This window comes from Monodon monoceros, unplaced genomic scaffold (genome assembly GCF_005190385.1).
Source record: "Monodon monoceros isolate NGI ecotype Baffin Bay Population unplaced genomic scaffold, NGI_Narwhal_1 Super_Scaffold_13, whole genome shotgun sequence".
Lineage (NCBI taxonomy): Eukaryota > Metazoa > Chordata > Mammalia > Artiodactyla > Monodontidae > Monodon > Monodon monoceros.
In genome coordinates, this window is record NW_021703769.1 from 12,466,037 (window position 1) to 12,489,388 (window position 23,352).

General features: G+C 51.1%; 1 protein-coding gene across 5 annotated transcripts in view; it reads left to right on the plus strand.

The window, feature by feature from the left end:
- The window catches only part of PREX1 (phosphatidylinositol-3,4,5-trisphosphate dependent Rac exchange factor 1), a 217,770-nt gene that overhangs the window by 108,206 nt on the left and 86,212 nt on the right, over nucleotides 1–23,352 (plus strand). For all 5 annotated transcript variants that reach the window (XR_003793079.1, XM_029219974.1, XM_029219975.1 and 2 more), the window contains exons 4-5: nucleotides 8,739–8,843; nucleotides 15,251–15,352. Coding sequence is in view for 4 of the 5 variants with exons in the window: in XM_029219974.1 (XP_029075807.1) it covers nucleotides 8,739–8,843; nucleotides 15,251–15,352 (207 nt within the window). In the remaining variant the exon portion in view is untranslated. The remainder of the gene's footprint in view (nucleotides 1–8,738; nucleotides 8,844–15,250; nucleotides 15,353–23,352) is intronic.

Consider the following 23,352-nt stretch of genomic DNA (forward strand, 5'->3'; position numbering starts at 1 on the left):
TACGATGCCCCAGCCCCTACCAGAGCCTGCAGCTTTTGGGGAGTGGGCTTCTCCCCCGGGTCCCCATTCCATCCACCCTTGGCTAGCTTCGTCTGCAGGTCTATCTGGGAGGGGGAGAGGCAGGTGGGCAGGTGGGTCCAGCCTCCACCCCGGGAACACTGGGCAGAGGGTTGGACCCAGCAGACTGGGGCTCTTTTTAGTTGGCTCTCCCTCCCTTTAATGTTATGTAGAGTGTGGTCCCCTTTTCCTCAGAGCTCTTTGCTGAATGACTGCGTCCTGGGGCTCCTCCTGGCCTGGCCTGGCGGGGCCCCTCTGCTGCAGCATGACCAAGAGGGTGGACTCGGGTCAGACACACCTGCATTTGAGTCCCGGTCTGGCCACCCACTGGCCACCGAGGGTGTCTGACCCTTGGGTGCCCCCTTGGACTGCTGGACAGGGAGACTGATCCTTGTTGTAATAGCCACTCTCTTCCCAAGTCACTTAGAATTGTGAGGGGACAGCTGGAGGAAGGGGGGCAGCCTAGCCCACAGGAGGCACCTGCTTTTCTCTACCTGTGCTGCGTGGGACCCTCCCCACTGGGAGGAAACCCGCACTGGCCTCACGGGCATGAGGCCTGGGCCAGATTCCAGTTCTCTCTGAGCCTCAGTTTCCTCCTCAGATGGAGCAGTAGGGATAATGGTGCCTCCTTGGGTCGATGGAAGGACTCAAAGAGGTAAAGCAACAAAGTGTGTAGCCAAGAGCAGCAGCTCTCAACCAGGGGGTTATTTTGCCCCCAGGGGACATTTGGCCACATCTGGAGACATTTTTGGTTGCCACAGCTTGGGGAGGGGGCCATGCTACTGGCTTCTAGTGCGTGGAGGCCAGCGATGCTACCAAATAGCCCATAATGTGCAGGACGGTCCCCACAGCAGAGGATTATCCGACCTCAAGTGTCAGCGGTGCTGAGATGAGAGACCTTGGCCTGGAGCAAGCACTCGGTCCATGTCGGTGCTTACTTTCGTTGTCATTGTCATCGTTACTAACTCCCTTCTCCAGGGAATCACATCTGTGTGGTCTGAGATTAGCATGGCAGAGCTGGGCTGCTCGTGGGCTGTGTCATCCTTGGCAAGTTGTTTTAACTTGTCTGTGCCTCGGTGTCCTCACCTGTAAAATGGGTAAAAAACTAGACCTGACCCTTGATGTCCTTGAGGATCGAGTGAGCTAATACAAGCAAGGAGAGGGCTCCGAACAGCTCCTGGCCCACAGTAAGTGCTCACTAAATGTTGGCTATTAGCTCTTCACGTGGCCACCATTCCTCAGCGTTTGAAATAGGATGAATGTGAGAGCAGACGGGTGAGATGGGCACTAATGGAGGGCGTGGTGCAGGGCAGGGATGTGATCTGCTTTGCATTTAAAGGGCTGCTGCTGGGGAAGTGGGGAGACCAGGAAGAGGTCACTGCACGTCTGAGATGATGGTGCCCATCGGCCAGGGTGGTAGCCGTGCATGTGGTGAGAGGGGCTAGTGGCAGTACTGGTTAAGGACACATCTTGTTTTTTTTTCTCTTCCCGAGCCGCGAGGCTGGCAGGATCTTAGTTTCCCAACCAAGGATTGAACCCAGGGCCTAGCAGTGAAAGCACCGAGTCCTAACCACTGGACCGCCAGGGAATTCCCCAGGACAAGTATCTTGAATAGGAAAATAGAAAAGATGGGAGGGACAGTCTTCCCTTTGGGTTCAGAGGAAGGAGTGAGCCCCTATTTCTCTGGAGCCAGGCTGCTTAGGTTCCATTCCCTGTTCCATCACTGAAAAGCTGAGTGACCTTGGGCAAGTGACTTCACCTCTCCAGGCCTCAGTCTCCAACTCTGTAAAATGGGAGTAATGATAGTACCTGCTGTATGGTGCTGTCATGAGGATGAAATGAGTTAATTCGAGTAAAGCAGTGAGATCTGGCCTGGCTCCAAGCTGGTGCTGCATGAGTGTCAGCAATGGGTGTTATTCCAGCTGGGGCAACAAGGAAGGCTTTTGGGAGGTGGTGGCATAGTTGGGGATGCCCGTGACGTGATGACATCTGAGCTGAAAGTGGAATAGTCCATACTTTAGACGAAGTGGGGGAGGGGTCCTCAGGGTGCATTTTCCAGCTTGCCAATAACTCCAGGCCCCATGTGTCCCCCGACTTCTCTGCCTGAGCCGCAGAGGTGTGGTAAGCAGGTTTAGCGCACTGGCCAGTGAGGGTCTCCAGCTCCTGAGTCCCTACTTGGGCTAATTTGCTCAGAGATGCAGGGGACAGCTGGAGGAAGGAAGGTGGGGATTTTAGAGCCCAGGAGACAGCCTCTTTTCCATACCCTCTGCTGCGCTGCCCGGAACCCTCCTCATGTAGCCTCATCAAACTGGACATCTGTGAGGGCAGTGCCTACCCTCAGAATCCTGATGTGCCTACGGTGGATGTTCAGGCCTTTGTGGGGAGTCAAAAAAACTTATTTAAAAGGGTAATTTGCATCATTATTGGACGTGGAAAATGAGTGTCTCTTGCTATTAAAAATAAATGCAATAGAAACCAAGCTGTGTTACAGCATTCCGTCTAGAAACTCTTGCCCACCTGAGTCTCTGAGCCTGAGACCTGCGCTGGGTTTGATCAAAAGGAAGATGAACGGTGTCAGACTGGCTTTGGTGTCACAGCACACCTTGCTGAGACCCTTCCTTGAGGTAATTGGAACAGCTGAAAAAGGAGTCAGCTTTCTCCACGTATGATTCAGTGTTTTTAATTTAAAGTCATCTTTTTCATTTAACATTTGCAATCATCACCCCGCTCCCCCCAGGCTCATGGCAGACGGTGCTGAGTTCTTTTTAAAAGCGGCCACTGCTGTAGGCTGGTTTCCAGGAGCTGGAGGCCTGCGTACAGGTGGCCTGTTGGAAGCAGCTGAAGAAGGTTGCACAGTCTCCACCTGGCCTGACCCCACCTGGGGTTGGGGGAGCTCTGGAGCTGGCGTGCCTCTTCCTTCAGGTCGTCCTGAATTGCCATGAGGTGGCGGGGCCTTTGCCACCCCCATTGGACATGGGCTGTCCCGGGGAGTGGGTGGACAGCCTCGGGCCAGCCAGGCAGCTGTCTCAGGCTGAGAACGGTCCCTGGGGAGGGACTCACGGATAGGACACACTCACCACAGCATCCCCCGACAGCCCCAAAGGGAGGGTCACCAGGGCCAGCCAGACAGCATCGGGGTTGTAAGGTGGTGACTGGGAACAGAGCTCTGTGGACAGGCTCTCCAGGAGAGGAGGGGGCACATCAGACCCTGTGAGGGGCCCTGGCTTACAGACCAGCCCACCGCTGCTGCCCAGCCAGTGGACAGTGGGGGACTCCCTCACACCCTCACCCCCAAACCCAACCACTAACTACTGAGGTGATTGCAAACTAGCACTCAGTGAACCTTCTCTTTGTGCTGGGTGCTGGTCTGAGTGCTTTACGTATATTAATTCATTACAACGTCACAACAACCTTTAACAGTGGGTGCTGTTATTATACCCACTCTACAGATGAGGAAACTGAGGCCCAGAGAGGGTAAGTCAGTGCGCAAGCTTACCCAGGCAGTGAGTGTTGGAGCCAGGATTTGAGCCAATGTCGTCTGACTCCTGGACTTGTGTTTCTCACCGTCTTACATGATAAAGTCCCTTTATATCATTATTAAGCACCTACTGTGCACCAGGCACTGTACTTGGCCCTGAGGATGGTGCCCTAAATAAGACAGATTTGCTTTTTGCTGCCATGAGGCTCCATGAGGAGGGTTAGTCAGTTGACAGAGGAGGTCGTTTCAGATGTGGACGTGGGTTTGTGAAGAATATAAAATGCAGATGTGAGGAGTGACTCTCCTTGAGGTTGTCTGAAGTTGGGAAGTCAGGGACAGGGTTGCTAGATTGAGCAAATAACAACACCCAGAATGGTGGGTGTTTGGATGAATTTGGATTTCAGGTAAGCGACAAATAATATTTTAGCATAAGTATGTCTCATACAATGTTTGGGACATACTTCTACTGAAACACGATTTGTTGTTTATCTGACATGAGCACTCAGCTGAGTGTCTTGTGTTTTATCTGGCGATCCTGGTCAGGGAAGGCTTCTGTGAGGTGGTGACGTAGGGGATCTTGGAGAAGGATATTCCACATGGAGAGGAAGCCAGGGCAGGGGCCCTGGATGGAGCAGGCTTGGTCCACTGGAGGAAGGCAGGGAGGCCAGAGTGGTTGGAGCGGAGTCAGTGATGGAGCGAATCCAGGGATGTCATGGGGGGCCCTGTCCTGCAGGGACTGCATTATGAGAGTTGGAGGGTTTAGCAAGAATTGGTGTGGTCTGTGTTAGGTTTTAGCCTCTTCACCCCACAGCTGTGTGGACAGGCGGAAGATAGCTTGCGGAAAGTGACCTGAATCTCATACTCCCCTCCCCACCAGAGAGGTCTACATGGCCAGCTCCTTCCCTTCTCCAAGTCTCAGTCGTTGTGGGTGTGAAATGAGTGGTTGGGAGCAGATGGTCTCCGTGGAGCTAGTGTCACCCCCTGGGTACTGTGGACGGCAGCCGCCACTTCTGACAATCCTCGAGCTCTCTCTGGGGGCTAGAGCCTCTCCCCCAGCTGTCCCCAGCTGGCAGCTGTCCTCTTCTCCTCCCTCACAGCCCAAATCCATGGCCACACGCCCCCCATCCCCATGTCTGTGTGTGCACAATGGTTTGTCCATTTCCTCCAAGCCAAACAAGCAAAGCCCCACGGGGCGTCCCTAGGAGGAAATTGAACGCTTGGCCTCTTAGCTGTCAAGGGTAGTATTTCCACATTTGCTGCATCTTCGGCCTGCGATGCAGCTGGGGTTGAGCTCAATGAAAGGAGATGGGAGTGATGAAACTCGGCATGGTTTTGAAGAGGGGTGTTGTCATTTACTAAACTTAACTTCTCCAAGTCTCAAGCCTTCTCCCCTGCCCTTTTCACAGGCTGAAGGAGAGGATGACATTGCACAGTGTGTCAGAGAAGGGGCTCAGGGAATGAGGAATGACAAACCTGTGGCGATCTTATGACTTATTCCCCTCTCCTGCATCCGTGGCAGACATTGCTAGTCAATCACAGCATTCTCCATGGGGTTCCAGAATTCTTCTCACTAGTGTTCCAGACAGCAGTACTTATTGATTGGGGTTGGCATGTGAGAATGAACAGATTTGGCTGTCCTTCTTGGTCCAAGCCCTTCATGGTACAGATGGAGATGAACAGGGAGACGGTCATCACACCAGACTTGGGTCCATGATTTTCATTTTCTTCCCCTTTTAGAGTGTGCATATATTAGTACTGTCTTCACTGCGAGTGACAAAAACAACTCAAATAGGCTTAAAAAAAAAGGACTTTATTGGCTCCTACAAATGAACTATTCAGGGTGTGTTGACATCAGGTATAGCTGAATCCAGGACCCCATATGATGTTTTCAAAACTTGGTTTTTCTTTATCTCTAGGCTCTGCTTTCCTCTGTTTCGGCTTAATTCTTAGCGTGGTGGCAGAGGTGACCCTCAGCAGTTTCAGGGTGACAGTCAGCTAGCTTAGTAACAAAAGTTCAAAGAGAGCTTCTCTTCACAGCAGTTCCAACCTGAGTCCTTAAGGGCTCTCACTGGCCCAGTTTGGGTCGCATGGCCATTGCTGCCAGGACCGGGAGCTCTTTGATTGGTTTGGCCTGGGTCACACGCTCACGCATGGTGCCTGGGAGTGGAGTGGAGTCAGTGGGGTCAGAGTGTAGGAGGCAGATTCCCCAGGGGAAAAACTGGGGGCTGTGACCAGAACAGGGGGGAATGGATGCTGGGTGGGTGAAACAACACACGGGCCAGCGAAAAGCTGAGGCTGCATTGCAGTGCACCAGGGTTGTCCGGAAGAAACGTGGGGCTGCTGTGAGGGTCTCGGGCACCACTCAATTCCTCCCTCTGCTCTCTTGCTTCATTCATCAAATAGTCACGAGGCCTGCACTCTGTCTGGGACTTCAGTCCCCCCGGCCGTAGCCGTGACCTCATCAGTTTGCAAAGCCTGCCTCCAGGGAGCTCATGGTCCAGGGTGTGGTTGTGGGGAGGTGGACAGTGCAAGGATGAGAAATCAGATATACCGGGAAGCGAGAGCCACCCCAGTCCTCAAAATCTGCCTGGTGCCTTCCCTGGTGGCCTTCCCCAGACCTAAGAGTCCACTCAGCTCCCTTCCTCCTGACTCTGCCTGTCTCTTTTTTACCATCAAATCCTACCCATCCGGGCTTCCCTGGTGGCGCAGTGGTTGAGAATCCGCCTGCCAATGCAGGGGACACGGGTTCGTGCCCCAGTCTGGGAAGATCCCACGTGCCGCGGAGCGGCTGGGCCCGTGAGCCATGGCCCATGAGCCTGCGCGTCCGGAGCCTGTGCTCCGCAACGGGAGAGGCCACAACAGCGAGAGGCCCGCGTACCGCAAACAAAACCAAACAAAACCTACCCATCCACTGTCCCACCTGTCCTAGATGGATTCACCAAGGGGATGATGAATTTGCTGAAATAGTAACCATGGTAATAACAGCAACATCGACAACAGCAATAACAATAGCGGCTAAAAGTTCAGGAGCCCTTACTATGCACTGTTTTACACGTTTACCGTGAATTCACCTGATAACCCTCACAGCGACCTTATGACGGGGAGACCATGGCTGTCTGTAATTTGTAGGCACGAATGCAGAGGCTCTGAAGCATCGCATGCCTTGCCCGAGGTGCAGAGCCGGCGGGCGGGGGTCGGGCTGTGAACCTGGACTTGCACTTATGAGGCTGATGCTGACCATAGCCATGGGGGCGTCGGTGTCTTATCTGGGAGCTGTGCTAATAGCAGGGCCTCTAGGCTCTTGGCTGCAGAGCCGGACATCAGCGTGCGGGTTAAGAGAGGTCGGATCCTCCTTCTGCCACTTCGCTAGGTGTGAGACCCTGGGCTCATGACCTTTCACTGGTTTCCCACGTGTGAATGGGTTGGATACCGTGATGACCGGGTCAGGTTACTGTGAGGTGGAGTGAGTCTACCCGCACGCATTCCAGGAGAGCAGAGGGTGGCGTGTCCTAACTGCTCAGTACATACTACGTGTTGGCCGTCGGCTCTGGCTGTGGACACTTCGCTGCTCAGGGCATCTGCTCAGATGGTGTACACGGAGCCCCAGGGGGAGCTGGGCCGGGTTGGGGTGGCTTACTGATTCTGAAACCCATTCTCTCTCCTCGTTGGTTTCCTCTTTCCTGCAGCCACCCACCGGCAGGATGACTGGGGGCTTGTGCAGAAGCAAGACGAGCTGCTTACTTTGCAGACCCACCTTTTCCTTCCTTAGCTTCTTGGGGTCTCCTGGCCACCCCCCAGCCCAAGGTCAAGGCCCTTCAGCCACCTTCAGCCCTTCCTGTCCTGCAGCCTTCCCCAGGACATCCTTGTTTGGGGGTTGGTGGGTTGGAAGGAGGTGTTCTGTGAGCCTTTGGGAACTGAGTATGCTCAGTGGAGAGCTTCCTGCTAACTAAGACGGCTCCTGTCCCTTTCAGTCCCGGAAACCCTGACTGACGGTTACAGACCTGGTGACTCACAGGTGACCTCTAGGCTGGAAAGAGTCCAGCTTTGGGCTCAGGGGTATCTGGAGGTCAAGAGAACTATCCCCCTGCCTCAGCAGTGCCACTGCTGTGTGGCAGTGACCAGAGATCTACTTGTTCCCCCCAATTCCCGAGTCTTATTTAGACTCTTCTGGTTCATATATACAGGGCATTGCACCTAGTAGGTGTGTAGAGTTCATTCATTTAGTAAGTATTTATTGAGGGCCTACTGTGTGCCAGGCATTGTGCTAGGACGTGGGGACACCTCAGTGAACAAGAGGATGTGGTCGCTGCCTTCAGGGAGCCGACTGCCAAGTGGGAAAGGACAGGTGATGAACAGATAATCTGGATAATTCCAGACTGTGAGAATGCTGTAAAGAAAATGAAGACGGGGTGGGGGGATGATAGAGTACACCTGAGTGGCCACTTTGGCTAGGGGTCATTTGAGGAGGTGGCATTTGAGTTGAGACCCGAATGCTGGGGAGTAGCCAGGCTTTGGGCAAAAGTGTTCCAGGTAGAAAGAACAGCAAGAGCAAAGGCCCTGAGGTAGGAACAGGCTTGGCAAGTTCAAGGAGCAGATAGAAGGCCAGTGAGATGAGATCAGAGAAACTCAGGGTCACATTGCCTGGCCCTTGAAAGGTATAATAAAGTGTTGGATTTCATTCCTAGTGTAATAGAACACCACTGGAGGGTTTTAAGCAGTGGGGTGACACAATCTGACTTGTGTGTTGATTCTAAAGACATTTATTGAGCACTTCTTGTATGCTGAAACCTCACCTATTAAATCATTTAATTTCAGTAACAATCCCATGAGTTAGGGACTATAATTAACTCCACCTTAACAGATGAGGAAACCAAGGTCAGGTAACTTGCCCAAGTTCACAGCTGGAAATGCACAGCCAGGGTTCAAGCCCAGGCTGCCTGGCTTGAGTCTGTGTACTTGACCCTGGGCCCTGCTGCTTCCTGAGAGGTTACTGGGTGCAGAACTGGGGCAAGAACGGAGGCTGAGAGGCCTGTAGTGAGTGGGAGCGACTTCATGTGAAATCCCGCCTGCTGGGTATGTCTCAGGGTCAGGGTGTGGGGTAGGCCTTTCCTCCCAGGCCTGCTGGCCCAGCTGTCCATACATCTCAGAGCGTCTGCCTTCCTGCCATGACCTGTCTCCCACAGGCTCTGTCCTTGTCTTGCAGAAGGACAAGTTCTGCGTATATGAAGAATATTGCAGCAACCACGAGAAGGCCCTGCGTCTGCTTGTGGAGCTGAACAAGATCCCCACCGTGCGGGCCTTCCTTTTGGTGAGTTAACCATTGCCCCTGCTTCTCCCTTCCTCTCTGCCTCAGCCTTGCTAATCCACACAGACCCATGGTACCTGATCCCTTCCTCAGCTAGGGCAGTCTGTGTACAGCAGGTATCGCAAACGTTTTCTGTAAAGGGCTAGATAGTGAATAATTTTTGCCTTTTTGCATCATACAGCCCTGTCATCACGACTCTACTCTGCTGCTGTAGCATGAAAACAGCCATAAGTAATATGTAAGAAATGAGCATGGCTGTATTCCAATAAAACTTTATTTATAAAAATAGGCATAGAGGGCTGGATTGGCTCTAGGGCCAAATTTGCCAATTCCTGTTTAAAGTAATGATCCTGATAACAATTAATAATTGTATTCAATATTATTAGTATTATTTAATTATAAGTGAAAGAAAATCTGGTTAAAATTGGCTTAAGGAAAAAAAAAAGATTTACTGGTTCACTTTCTTTGGAAAGACCTGAGAGAGCTTCAGGTACAGCAGAATCTGGGTGTTCCAGTGACATCATCAGGAGTGTGTCTCTTGGTTCTGCTTTTCTCACCTTGGCTCCATTCCGAGGCAGGCTCTCCGCATGTGGTGGCAACGTAGCCTCCAGTGGCTCCACGCTTATACCTCTCATAGCCGAGCAACTCCAGGATAAAGAGGGCTCCTCTTTTCTAATGGTAACAACAAAAATTCTGGGTCTGATGCTCATTGGCTCAGCTGGGCTCAAGACCATATCCGTGAACCAGTTGCTGTAGACAGAGGGATTGGCTGGTGCTCGGATTGGTCACTTCTCGAGCTGGAGGGCGGGGTCAACTCCATTCATACTACAGGCCCTAAGGCTGTGGGTGGATCCCTAAAGGATGTTGGTTTGCACTTGTGGAAGTAAGTTGGGAATGGATGTTGGTCAGGCAAAACCACAGACACCCATGATGGTCTTTCCTACAATCGCACCATTCACTTGTGTATAAAACGGGTTCTCATTTGTGATCTCCTTGGAGCTTTACCAGCCGCTGTCTGTTGTGTATGAGTTGAGGTATTCATTTGTCTGCCTTACAGACATCCCAAGTAACAGTGGTCTAAACAAGGTAGACATTTATTTCTCTCCCATGTTAAGAACGTGGAAGTAGGCAGTCTGGGGGTGGTATGGGGGTCCCAGTGTCAGGGGCCAGTGCCCTAGTATGTGCCCTCATCGATATGGTCTAAGACGACTTCTCACCACTTCCACACTCCAGGTGGTGGGATGCAGGAAGGGTGGGAAGGAGGGCCTGCCCCTCCCCTTTTAAGGGCACAGTAGGAAGCTGCACACATCTGCTCACATCCCATTGGCCAGAACTTAGTCACGTGGCCACACCTAGCTGCAAGGGAGGCTGGGAAATGTAGGCTTTATTCTGGGCAGCCCTGTGCCCAGCTGAAAATTCTGTCGCTTTGGAAGAAGAATACATTCAGGGACACCGCATAGCCTTTGCCACAGGTGGTTTTGACGACTCCAAAATATTAAGTGACTTCCTGAGAGTACATACTTGAAAAGTGATCGAGCTTCTCATGGGTTCCAGTCTTCCTCTTTCGCCTCCAAATTCCCTGCTCATTCAGTCACAGACCACCCACCCCCTGAGCCCCCATGCTGTTTTATTTCCCAGTGGCACACACAGAATTCAGCACACAAAAGTAGAAGAGTTGACTGCCATGGCATGAGGAGTCTTAACCGTGTGCCCAGAGAGCTAAACTATATAGTACAATTCTTAATTGCACTTCTCCCTAATGCACAGTCTCCAAGAAAATACTTCCAGGATCTTGATTCAGAATGTGTGTTTCCTTCACCAGTGAGTTCGTGTTGCTTGGCCCACTTCCAGTGAGCATCTGAGGCAGGGGAGCTTGGCCAGCTGATCGCCACCTTTGTCTCAAGCGTCTTAGGTGTTCAGGACTGGCGCATTTTGTTGTTGGTATCTGCATCTTTACACTTCTGGTTTTTCACTTATAGTCGTAAGAGTCTGGGCACAAAGCAAAGATAAGTCAGGTAGTGTAAGGTCACACACGTGGCCACGTTTCTGTGGTTGGCCCGGGACTTTGAGGCAGCACCGCTCTGCAGTGGTCCTTCTGCCCAGGCTTGGGCTCCCTGAGTCCCACTGTCTGGACTCGGCTGTGTCTTGGGAGGCAGGAAGATGCCCAGGAGGTGTTTGCAGGGGTGCGGGAAGGAAGCGCTTCACTTCTTCTTTTTTCCTTCCTCTCTCTCCTGCAGTCTTCCTGGTAGGCCAGGCTGCCCTTTTCCTGGCAGCAGCTGGGCTGGGCCAGATTGGGCAGGGGGAGGAGGTGTGGGGTGCCAGCACACACGCCATCTGTCTCCCTCCTTGCTGGCATCTCCCAGCTTCTGGCCACCTGCAGAAGAGCCGTCTCGGGTGTATTATGGGATGTTAAGGCATTGGGAACAGACACAATCTGGCTTTCCATTCATGAGGTACTGTACACTACAGAGAGATGGGGCGGGGACTTTGTCTTTCTGTGCCTCAATTTCTTGTCTATAAAATGGGGATAATTGATTCATTTATTCATTCAACAGCTTTGTTTTGAGCACCTACCAAGTGGTAGGGATCGTTCTAAGTACTGGCGATATAACAGTGACCAAGGCAAGAAAAGTCCCTGCTCTCATGCGGTGGCCATTCTCGTAGGGGGGACTTCCATGGTATGTCTCATGGCATTTCGTTCTCTGCAGGAAATAAAGTGAGTTAAGGATGGCAGGAGATTTGAGCAAGTTTGGGTGGTGGCTGCTATTTTAGATGGCTCTTTGGGAACACAGTGTCTTAGGTGACATTCAAGCAGAGACCTGGATAAAGTTAAGTGAGAGAGGCAAGGAGTATCTGGAGGGAAAGCATTCTAGGTAGAGGACCTGCGAGTGCAAAGGTCCTGAGGTCCTACTGTGTTTGAGGAATAGCAAGAAGGCCAGGGTGGCTGGATTGGAGAGTGTGAGAGGAAAAGTAGAAGGACATGGGGTCAGGAAGATTGAAAGAGGCCATATAATGAAGGAGCATTTAGACAATGGGACGAATCTGAGAGTTTTAGAAAGCTTTGTTATTGCCCCGTAGCACACTTGTGATGCGTGTACTCACAGCATAATGCATATTCGCATATGTGTGCACCCACGGAACCACCCCCTGAGATCAAGATTTAGAACGGTCCACTCCAGAAGGTTCACTCCAGAAGGTTCCCTGTGCCCTTTCCCAGGCATGCCCCTCTGTGCAGCCAGAGGTAACCTCTATGCCGATTTCTCTCACTAAAGGTTAGGTTTGCCTGTTCTAGAATGTTTCACGAATGGAATCACACAGGAGGCTTTTGTGTCTGCCTTCTTTCGCTCAACATAATGTCTGTGAGGTTCGTCCAGGTTGGAGCATGTGGCAGTACTTTCAATAGAATATTCAATTTTAGTCTGAGTGGGATGGCAAACTGTGGGATGGTTTCGAGCAGAGGAATGATGTGAACCAATTTGCATTTTGAGCGGCTCCCCTTGGCCGTGTGAGGGTAAGAGCAAGGAGACCAGGGTGGAGGCTTGTGTGAGTTTCCCAGGGCTGCTGTGACAATGACCACAAACTGGGTGGCTTAAAACAAAATTTATTCTCTCACAGTTCTGAGGCCCGAAGTCTGAGATCAAGGTGTCAGCAGGGTTCTGCTTCCTCCGAAGACTCCGGGGAAGGGTCCTGCCTTTCCTCTTCCAGCTTCGGGTGGCCTCACGTGTTTCTTGCCTTGTGGAACCAGAACTCCAGTCTCCGCCTCCCTCTTCACACAGCTGCCTTCTCTGTGTCCTGTCCTCCTCTTATAAGGACACGGAGCCTGTTGATTTCAGGCCCACCCTAATCCAGAATGAGAATGACCTCATCTTAATTGGACTAATTATATCTGTAAAGACCTTATTTTCAAATAAGGTCACATTCTGAGTTTCCGGGTGGACATGGCATTTGTGGGGACACTATTCAACCCGCTCTGGGGCTGCTGCAATGGTCCAGGCGGGAGGTGACGGTGGTGAGGGTGGGGCGGTAGCGCCTGGAGAGGTGGTTGGATTTACACAGAGTCCGATTGTCCAGCTGACACGATGTGCCATGTGGTTGGCTTTGGGGTATTAACGAATGGGAAGAATCAAAGGTGTCTCCAGGGCTTAGGGCCCAAACAACTGGAAGAATGGAGGTACAATTTCCTGAAATGGTGAAGGTTGGGTAGGAGCAGGTAGGAGAGGTAAATTAAAAAATTCCCTTTTGTGGAATTCCCTGGCGGTCCTGTGGTTAGGAGTCAGCGCTTTCACTGCCGAGGCCGGGTTCGATCCCTGGTTGGGGAACTAAGATTTCGCAAGCTGCGGGGGGCGGCCAAAAAAAAAAAAAAATTCCCTTTGGGATGTGTGAGGTTTAAGGATGCCTGTTAGATGTCCAGGTGGGGATTTGGACCTAGAATCAGAGATATGAGTCTCGGGTTTTGGGAAGGGAGGGGCCAGGCTGGAGATAGAAAGCTGAGTAGTTTCTGCGTAAAGGATGGTTAAAGTGGTGAAAGTGATGGGTCTGGATGAGGTCAGCGGGGAAAGAGTGTGGATGGAAAGGACGACCCAGGGGCATGGCTGCCATTAGGAGGTTGGGAAGAGGGTGAGGATGACACCTCACCTGAATCAATTCTGTGAAATTAGGATGGTTTAAAGAGAGGATTCTCCAAGTTCTTCCCATAGTGCCTGGGGCATAATATTAGAATAGTGAATAGCTCTGTGTGTGCTTGCTTTTTTTTTTTTTTTTTTTTGTCTTTTTAAATGAAAATCTAGGGTGTTTGGGGTGAAGAGGAATTGGTGGCTGTGACAGTCCTGTGAAAACTTCTTGATCCTGGACAAAGAGACAGGCCTTTCTCCAGCCAAGCCCTGGGGGCGTCTGGAAAGCACACCCCACTCCCAGGCTCCCTCTCTCTGCCTGGAGCTGACATCATCAGGGCAGCTTGTGGGGAGCGCTGGCTTGGAGGACAAAGGCCTGAGTGTGAGCAGTGTGGGACCTGGCACATCCCAGCTGCTGCAGCCCTGATCCCCCGTCTGTGCCAGGGCTGGATGTGGGGCTGGGAGCCATGCAGCTCCTGCTAGAGCAGGGACCCAGGGTCCCTGGGACTATTTCTCTAAGGAGAGGGTCCCCAAAGATCCGCGAGAGGCAGAGGACTTAGCTCTGAGACTTGGGCCAGTGCTTCTGGCCTCTGAGCGCCAGTTTGCCCATCTGGAATAGGGATCTTGCTTATTCTAGGGCTGTGAGGATGAACTTTACCTATGGGTGAAACGCAAGGCACAGAGCCTTAGGCCCGGTAAGCACACGGTCTTATTTTACCTTGACTATAAGCAGGGAAATCGTCTGCTTTTTTGGGCAGTTCCCCAGTGCTTGGAACTGTGCCCGGCACATAGTAAGCATACAGTATGTATTTGGAGGATGAATGAATGAATAAATGATTGGATGGGAATCCACTTTCCCAAGGGTCCCGTTCCATTTCCATTCTGCTAGCACGGTGTTGAGGCGGAAGGCTGAGACCCCTTCATTGCTGGCAGCTTGTTCATCCATTCATTAGTCCATTCATCCATTCATTCATACATTGGGCACACAGTGAGCCCTAGGGACCCAGGACTGTGAGGGGCATGGTGGGAGACCACAGACATGTAACTCGGTACCCTTCCTTCCCGTGCATGACTTTCTACTTCACTACGGATAGGTTCTCCATAAACAATGCCTAGTTTTGTTTTGTGTGTCATTAAAAGCTTTATGTAAATGGGTTCATACCATATGTATCCTTTTGTTTTCCTTTTGTGCTCAAGAGCGTGTTTTCGAGGTTCACCCACATTGCTATACATAGCTTTAGTTCTCCCGTTTTCACCACTGCGTGGTGTGGAAATGTGCTGCAAACGTTTTTCATTCTCCAGTTGATGGATATTTAGGTTGCTTTCCACTTTTTGCTGTTTCAAGCAAGGCAGTTTTGAGTGTCCATGTTCCTGTGTCCTGTGCATGTGTGTGAGTTTCTGTAGAATGAGGGTTGGCAGACTTTTCTGTAAAAGGCCAGATAGTAAATATTTTAGGTTTTGCAACTATAAGGTCTTTGTTACAACTACTCAGCCCTCAGACGCAGCCATGGACGTTATGTAAACAAATGGGTATGGCTGTGTTCCAGTAAAAATTTAATTGCCAAAACAGGGAGTAGGCAGGATTTGGCCCACGGGCAATAGTTTGCCAGCCTCTGATATAGGCTTTGGGCTGGGTTGTAGAATATACACATTTCTTCCTCACCTAGGTATTGTTAAGTTGCTTCCAAAGTGATTGTCTGTAGCTGCATTTTGAGAGTGCTTCCCATGATTATTTGAGGGTGGCCAAATTCCTTTGCTGTCCTTGGTGAGTTCTAACGAAGGTCTCCTGTCCCTTTTCAGAGCTGCATGCTCCTGGGAGGCCGGAAGACCACGGACATCCCTCTGGAGGGCTACCTGTTATCTCCTATTCAGAGGATCTGCAAGTACCCCCTCCTCCTCAAGGTGAGACGTTCCCCCTGTTCCTTTCCCCTATTTTGAAGCGACAGAAGATTCAGCTTTGCCTGGCTTAATCAAAAAAAAATAAAACTTGTTAGTTCAGGTAGCTGAGAAGTTTAGGGGCAGCATCGGTTTTGGGCCAGGCTGCATCCAGGCCAGGACCCTGCCTCTTTCTCCCTGGTTCAATTCTGCTTCCCACCTTTCAGCTCTTATTTTCAGCATGGTAGCAGATGGCTGTAGTTACTGTGGCTTTGCACCCTCTCAAGTTCAAAGACAATGGGAAAGAGTGAGCCTCTCTTCCAGTAGCTCTGACAAAAGTCCTGAGAGTCACTCAGGCTTTGGTTATCTGTGGCCAGGAGAGTGCAATATTAGGAATGCTTTGGGCCTGAGTCATGTGCTTCAATTTGAACCAATTACAGGAAGCCTTTGCTTGTGCTGTTTGCCCTCCTCTCATATGCTTGGACTTGCGCTCTACCCCTGACCCAATCACTGTGAACTGGGTAGTGTTGTGCTTTGATTGGCTGAGATATGGTCCAATGACAGTGAGCAGGGCAGTGTCGTGTTCTGATTGGCTGAGACCACAGTCGGGTGCTCCACCCCTGAACCAGTCAACCCTGAGCAAGCCAGCTCTGATTGGCACAGACTTGTGTCATGTGCTCCCACCAGTCACTGGATCCCACAGGCCAAAAGTCCAGTGATGGAGAGAGAGGGACCCCCTCGCCCAAATCTGGGCTCTTGGTGGAAGAGGGGTGCGGGTGCAGATGCGGGGGGACAAACCAGGGCCATCGCCACACCTGATGTCTCCCTCCCTGCCCAGCCACATTTGACTTGGTCTTGGTCAGGCAGACCAGGGGAAGATGTGCTGCCTGTGGGAGGGCCCAAGAAGTCTCGATCCTCAACTTCCGAGTCAGCTTCCAGGCAGATCTCCAGCTGGGTGCATGGCTCTGCCGCCATCCACTGCTTTCAGCGCAGGCTTTTCCGCCCTTGGAGATGGTGGCCGTTGGCCTGAGCCTGCCCTGGCTCCATCCTGAAGGCCTTCTGTCTGACAGCTGTTTCCTGGGATCCCTGCTGGTGGATTAATTTGGCTGGTGGTGCCTCATTCATGCACCTGCGCACTGGGGCCACATGTATCTTTGCTCCATGAGCTGAAAGGGAGAGGGGAGGGGAAAGGTACTGGGGATTCTTGAACTTGCCTTTCTGCTGGAGACGGTGTTTGGCAAGACCCTCGTGGGGGCCATCAGCTCTGCCTGTGAACACAGGCCTTTAACATGGGTATCCGTGGGTGGTGGGACCCAGCTCTCCCTGCACCTCCTCTGGCCTGCTGCTGTTGATGCCTCCCAGGGAGCTGAAAGAGCCATCTGTAGTTGTTCTTGCAGCTGCTTTGATCCCCAGACAGGTGTTGGAAATGCCATAAGTAGCTCAGCTCTTCATCTTGGTGCTGAAGAAGCTCCAGGTGGAACTTGTAAATTGGTAACCTGTGGACTGCAGTGGACCCGCAGATGTGCTTCACTTGATTCGTTTGGTGTGTTTTCCAAACTTGAATCAGTTGCCGGCATTTAAGAGGTAGTATTCTGCAGTGGTTTAGGGCAGGGGTTGGCAAAACTGTGGCCTGTGAGCCAAATCCAGCCCATGGGCTGTTTTTGTACAATCCGTGAGCTAAGAATGGTGTTTACATTTTTTTAAGGGTTGTTAAAAAAGCCCCCCAAACAAGCAAAGAAGAATATGTGGCAGAGACCGGCTGTGGCCAGCAAAGCCTAAAATATTTACAGTCCGGCCATTTACAGAAAGAATTTGCTGACCCCTGGATTGGAGCCAGGCTTTGCAGTCACAGGCTGTCTGGGTCTGAATTCTAGCTCTGCCATTTACTGGCTGCTTAACCTTGGGAAAGTCACTTCCCTGGGCCTCAGTTTCCCTGTCTGTAATACGGCGTTTGTATTAATAGTACTGATAGGGTTGATATGATGATTAAAGATTTATTTGCTTAACTCTTACAGCAACTCAATGAAGTAGGCACTGTGATCAGCCCCACATTAGAGATGAGGCACAGAGGCACAGACAAGGGAAGTGGCCCGTTTAAGGTCTCACGTTAGGTAAGCGGGAGGAACCATGATTGGAACCTGGGCGGAGTCTGATTCTAGAGTTCTGCGCCCTAACCATCAGGCTACACTGCCTGTTGAGAAGCACTTTGGAGAGTTAAGCCGCCGAAGTGCTGGGGTGTCGGGGATGCTGACCTTCTCAGTTCCCTAGGTGGGGGTCTGGGAAGGTTGGTGGCCTTGTGTTTTGTGGCTTGGTGGCCAGTTTGCTCCTTCTTTCCTGGGCTTCAAAACCTTGAATATCTGACCCATTGGAAGAATCACCAGCTACAGCCCCAGACCCCAGCCAAGGTTCCCTAGGTACAAACACTTTGGTTTCTGGATCTTGGGAAAGTCTGGCATCCCAGTGGCCGCTTGGAGTGGCAGTTTCCGTAATGTATTGTAACAACCAGTGGGGCTGGACCCGTATGTCCTGGTGGACTCTAAGCTCTCGATGTAAAGTCCAGGTGTTTCTGAGGCCTGCTCAGCCCCAGGGGCCACAGTCTGGCCTGGTGAGATTCCTGGACTCTGGCTTCCCAGGAGAGGAGAGAGAGAGAGAAAGAGAGAGAGAGAACCCGCGTGCAATTGATGGAGGAATAACTGCCCACAGGAAACAATGAGGAAGCAGAGCTGTGGGTTTTCCTCCAAACCAAAGGGCTGTTTACGTGTCCCGTTTCCTCCATCTCCAGCTGTGTTTATCCGGGGCTCAGAGAGCACTGGGGCACCTGCCAGCAGGGCCTGAGATTCCTGTGGGGACATGCCACGCTCCCCGCCCGACAGAATTGCTCAGAGTGTCCTGGCCTTTGGCACCCCCAGCTGGAATGTTTGCATCAGGAAACAGCTGGGATTGAGGGGAACTCTACATACCCCTCCTGAGTTCCATTTTTCTGTCACATTTTCCAGTGGATTTTCAAAGATGATCCTATGAGCCTGGGGCAGCTGAGCCCGAACCCTCAGTCCTGCCCACACCCCCTCCGATTCTGACGCCCTCGCAGATGTCCCTGTGACCCTCTGAGCCCCATTGTCTGAGCTGAACTTTGAACTGAGTAGGCGAACAGGGTCGAGGAGCCTGGGTGGGAAGGGGGACGAGGCGAAAATGAAAGTCTCTTTGGGAATAGCCCCCAAAAGCTGACCTTGAAACATTGCCTAAGAATAGCCATAACGTTCTATTCCAGCCTTCAGCCCAGGTCTGGGGTAGCCAGTTGGCATTTGCAGGCTTTGCTGAGTTTTCCATCACCGTTTCCCAGAAAATGATTCGGGTTTGGGGTGATGCCCCTGATGCTCAAATGGCAAGTGCCCGAGGGGAGACCCACTGTCACGGACCCTTTTAGTCATTGCCTGGTGACGTGCAGATCTTACTGGCACGCGCACCAGCTGCTGGCACGGCTCAGGGCCACGGTCGTGAGCAAGACAGACCCAGTGCCTGTCCCTTGGAACTTCAGTCTCGGACTGGACCCACAAGGGCCTGGTATGTAATGGAAGCGGGTTGAGGCCGGCAGGGGGCAAACAGGAGGGGCACAACTGTCTAAAGGGGCAGCTTCCCCTCCAGTCCCCTGTTCCCTTTGTCTCCTGCCTCTCTGACCCCTTGCTTTCAGTCTCCTTTGCTGATTCCTCACCTTCCAGGCCTCCAAGTGTAGGTGGGCTCAGTCCATGGGCCATTTTTCTATCCAGATTTGCACCTGCGGTGGCCTCATCCATTCTATGCCCCACCCCCCTTTTATCGTATATTCCAAAGTTGTGCAGCCATCACCACAATGATTTTAGAACATTTGCATCACCCCCGAGAGAAACTCTGGATCCACGAACAGCCACTTCCCTTTTCCCTCCTTCCTGCAGCCCCCCGCAAGCACTCATCTACTTTCTATCTCTGTGAATTTGCCTACTCTGGGCATTTCATATGAGTGGAATCATATAATACGTAGCTTTTTGTGTCTGGCTTCTTTCACTTAGCACAGTGTTTTCAGGGTTCATCCATGTTGTAGTATACATCACCACTTTATTCCTTTTTGTGGCGGAATATCTTCCATTGTGTGGGTATACCATGTTTTGCTTACCCATTCATCAGTTGATGGGCGCTTGGGTTGTTTCCACTTTCTGGAGATTATGAATACTGCTGCTGTGAACATCCACGTAGAAGTTTCTAGGTGGACATTCCCATGGCTTCAGACCCCGTCTCTGTCCGATGACTTCCAGCCTGGACCTCTCACCTAAACCTGGTCTTGTTCTCCTGCCCACTTGACTTCTCCACTTGAAAGTCTCACAGGCACCTTCTACCCACCATATCCCAAAGCAAATGCTTGGCTCTCCCCTTCCCCCAGACCTGTCTCCCCTCCCACCTACCGCCTCGCCCTCATCTCCGTAGATGGCCAGATCAAACATTCTGGGCCCAAACTGGGCACGTCCTGGGAGCCATCTTCTGGGACAGCAGCTGCAGAGGGGTTGTGTCAGGGATGCTTTTGCAGGATCTCTGCTCAGGGTATAGCCTCAGGACCCTGCATAGGCTCCAGTGTCTTCTGTGCCTCCCACGTCTATCTGTGGGTGATGCAGCTGTCACCTACACACAGTGTGAGGACCTTGCCATTTGGTTGTTACCTCTGTCTCCTTGGCCGTCAGGAGTGTGGTGCCCCTGGGGATGGCCCGTGGTCCATCGCTAAGGAGGTGTCGGCATCGGTTCTTGGCGCAGGGGGATGACTGGGGAGTGGTGTGTTTCCCAGGGTGTGGGACGTGCACCGCTCACAGCTCACCAAAGGGTTTTAGGTGGCACAGGAGGAAACTTTACGTGGGGTGGGTGGTGGGAGAGGGGAGAAGATAACACCAAGCACAGTGAATCGCACCGTGAGACTGGTACTTTCGTAACAAATCTCTTTCAGTCTTCCTGATTATCTCCAGGAGGGGAGCCACAGTGGGTGCTGCACTGTCTAGGGTTTTTGGAGCCGTTCATTCATTCACCAACCATTGAGCAGCTATTATATGTCAGGCATTATAGTAGGTGCTGGAGATACAAAGTGAACAAAAACTGCCCAGACCCCTTCTTCTGTGGTCTGACATTCTACTGGGGGAGTAGAAACAGACAACAAATGAATGAATAGGAAATGTGTGTACTTGTTTAGATGGCATGAATACTATGGAAAAAGAAAATCAGGGTTAGTAAGGTCCAGGAGTGATGGATGGAGAAAGTGACATCTGTGCCAAGACCTCAAGGAGGTGAGGAAGGGGGCCATACAGGTACCTGGGGGAAGAGTCTTCCAGACAGAGGGGAGAGCCAGTGCAAAGGCCCTGAGGCAGGAGTGCATCTGAGGAACAGTGAGGAGGCCTGTGTGACCAGAGGGGAGGACCTGAGGGAGAGAGTCGGGGAGTGAGGTTAGAGAGGTGGTGGGCCCGGATTATGTGGGGCCTTGTAGGGTCTTTGTCTGCTCTGAGTGAGGTGGGCACCGTGGGAAGGTTTTGAGCAGAGGAGGGACAGGATCTTAGTTCTCACGGGATCCCTCAGGCTGTTTGTGGAGAAGGGGCTGTGGGGTGATGAGGGTGGAGGCGAGGGGCGGGGAGACCAGGGAGGCATTGATACGAACGAGTGGTCCAGGCAGGAGGTGACTGGACCAGGGTGGTGGCAGTGGAGACAGAGGCATTTTATGAGAACCGCCTCTTCATGTCGTTTGCTCATGTTCTGTTGGATAGGTGTCTTTTGTGTTGATTTGCCGGAGTTCTTTCTCTTCATTCTGGCTACCTCGGGTCATCTCTTTGGAATTCTTCTCTGACCCTGATGTTACGAGGTGAGTTCCGAATCTGCTGGGGATCTGGCATTGTTGCTGTCTTGCCGAGAAGGCACAGGAAGTCACAGGTCTCTTTTCTGTGGCCCCCTTTGCCCCCGCTCTCGTCTTCCCCCACAACCACAGTGGCCGCCCTGCATCTTGCCTCTTGGGCTGAGTGCTGACACCTTGCCCACAGCTGCTTCAGCACCTCTGACTGCACCAGCCCCAATTCAGGCTCTTTCCGTGTGGTGAGCAGCAATAGCCTCGGGCTGCTCGACTCCCTCAGGGTGGGGGACCTGCTCTCTCCCCTCCCTTTCAAAGCCAAGCTCCAAAGCCTCCCAGACCACTCTTCCTCGGAGTCCTGCCTGCATTCTGCTTTCTGCCATGCTCTGCGTGATGGTTAAGAGTCTAAGTTTGAAAATCCAGCTCCACCTCTTCTTAGCTGTGTGACTGAGGGCAAGTTGCTGAACCTCTCTGTGCCCCCATTACCCTATCTGTAAAGTCACTACCTCCCAGGCTTGCTGCAAAGATCAATGAGACAATGCCTGAGAAAACCCATGAGAGCACTTTGCATTTTACTAGGTATAGTCAGTCATGCTTGGTAAATGTTAGCTACTCTAATAATGTAATGATTTTTATTTTTATTGATCCCAACTCCTCCTCTTATTAGTATTACCTCTTTGAGAAATGACAAACTCTCTGTGCCTCAGTTTGCTCTTCTGTCAAATAGTGCCTTATCATTGGTTATTGTGAAGCTTAAATGAAATAATACCTATAAAGGGCTTATAAGTGCCTAGTAAGTATGAGCTATTTTTATTGTCTCAAAGTCTGTTTTGTTCAATATTAATAAGCTACCATAGGTTTCTTTTGATTAGTCTTTTCATGATATATCTTATTTCATCCTCTTACTATTAACAATTCTGTACCCTTAGATTTTTTTTAATTAATTTTTATTGGAGTATAGCTGCTTTACAATGTTGTGTTAGTTTGTGCTGTGCAGCAAAGTGAATCAGCTATATGCACACATATATCCCCTCTTTTTTGGATTTCCTTCCCATTTAGGTTGCCACAGAGCACTGAGTAGAGTTCCCTGTGCTATACAGTAGGTTCTCATTAGTTATTTATTTTATACATAGTAGTGTATATATGTCAATCCCAATCTCCCAATTCATCCCACCCCTCCTTCCCCACTGCCACCCCCATCCCCATCCCCGTATATCTGTTCTCTACGTCTGTGTCTCTATTTCTGCTTTGCAGATAAGTTCAGCTCTGTCATTTTTCTAGATTCCACATATAAGCGATATTGTACGATATTTGTTTTTCTCTTTCTCACTTACTTCACTCTGTACGACAGTCTTGAGGTCCATCCACGTCTCTGCAAATTGCAATTTCGTTCCTTGTTATGGCTGAGTAATATTCCATTGTATATATGTACCACATCTTCTTTATTCATTCTGTTGATGCACACTTAGGTTGCTTCCATGTCCTGGCTATTGTAAATAGTGCTGCAGTGAACGTTGGGGTGCATGTATCTTTTTTTTTTTTTTTTTTGCGGTACGCGGGCCTCTCACAGTTGTGGCCTCTCCCGCTGCGGAGCACAGGCTCCAGACTCACAGGCTCAGCGGCCATGGCTCACAGGCCCAGCCGCTCCGCAGCATGTGGGATCTTCCCGGACTGGGGCACGAACCCATGCCCCCTGCATCGGCAGGCGGACTCTAAACCACTGCGCCACCAGGGAAGCCCGCATGTATCGTTTTGAATTTGTTTTTCTCCAGGTGCGTGCCGAGGAGTGGGATTGCTGGGTCATACAGTAGTTCTGGTAGTTCTGTCTTTAGTTTTTTAACGAACCTCCATACTGTTCTCCATAGTGGCTGTATCAATTTACATTCCCACCAACAGCGTAAGAGGGTTCCCTTTTCTCCACACCGTCTCCGGCATTTATTGTTTGTAGATTTTTTGATGATGGCCATTCTGACCGGTGTGAGGTGATACCTCATTATAATTTTATTTGCATTTCTCTAATAATTAGTGACGTTGAGCATCTTTTCATGTGTTTGTTGGCCATCTGTATTGTATCCTTAGATTTTAGATACTTCTTTAGTAAGCAGTATGAAGCTAAAGTTTTAAAATCTGTCCTGTCAGTCTCTATCTTTGAACAGGAGAGTTTATTTAGTCTACTTATATT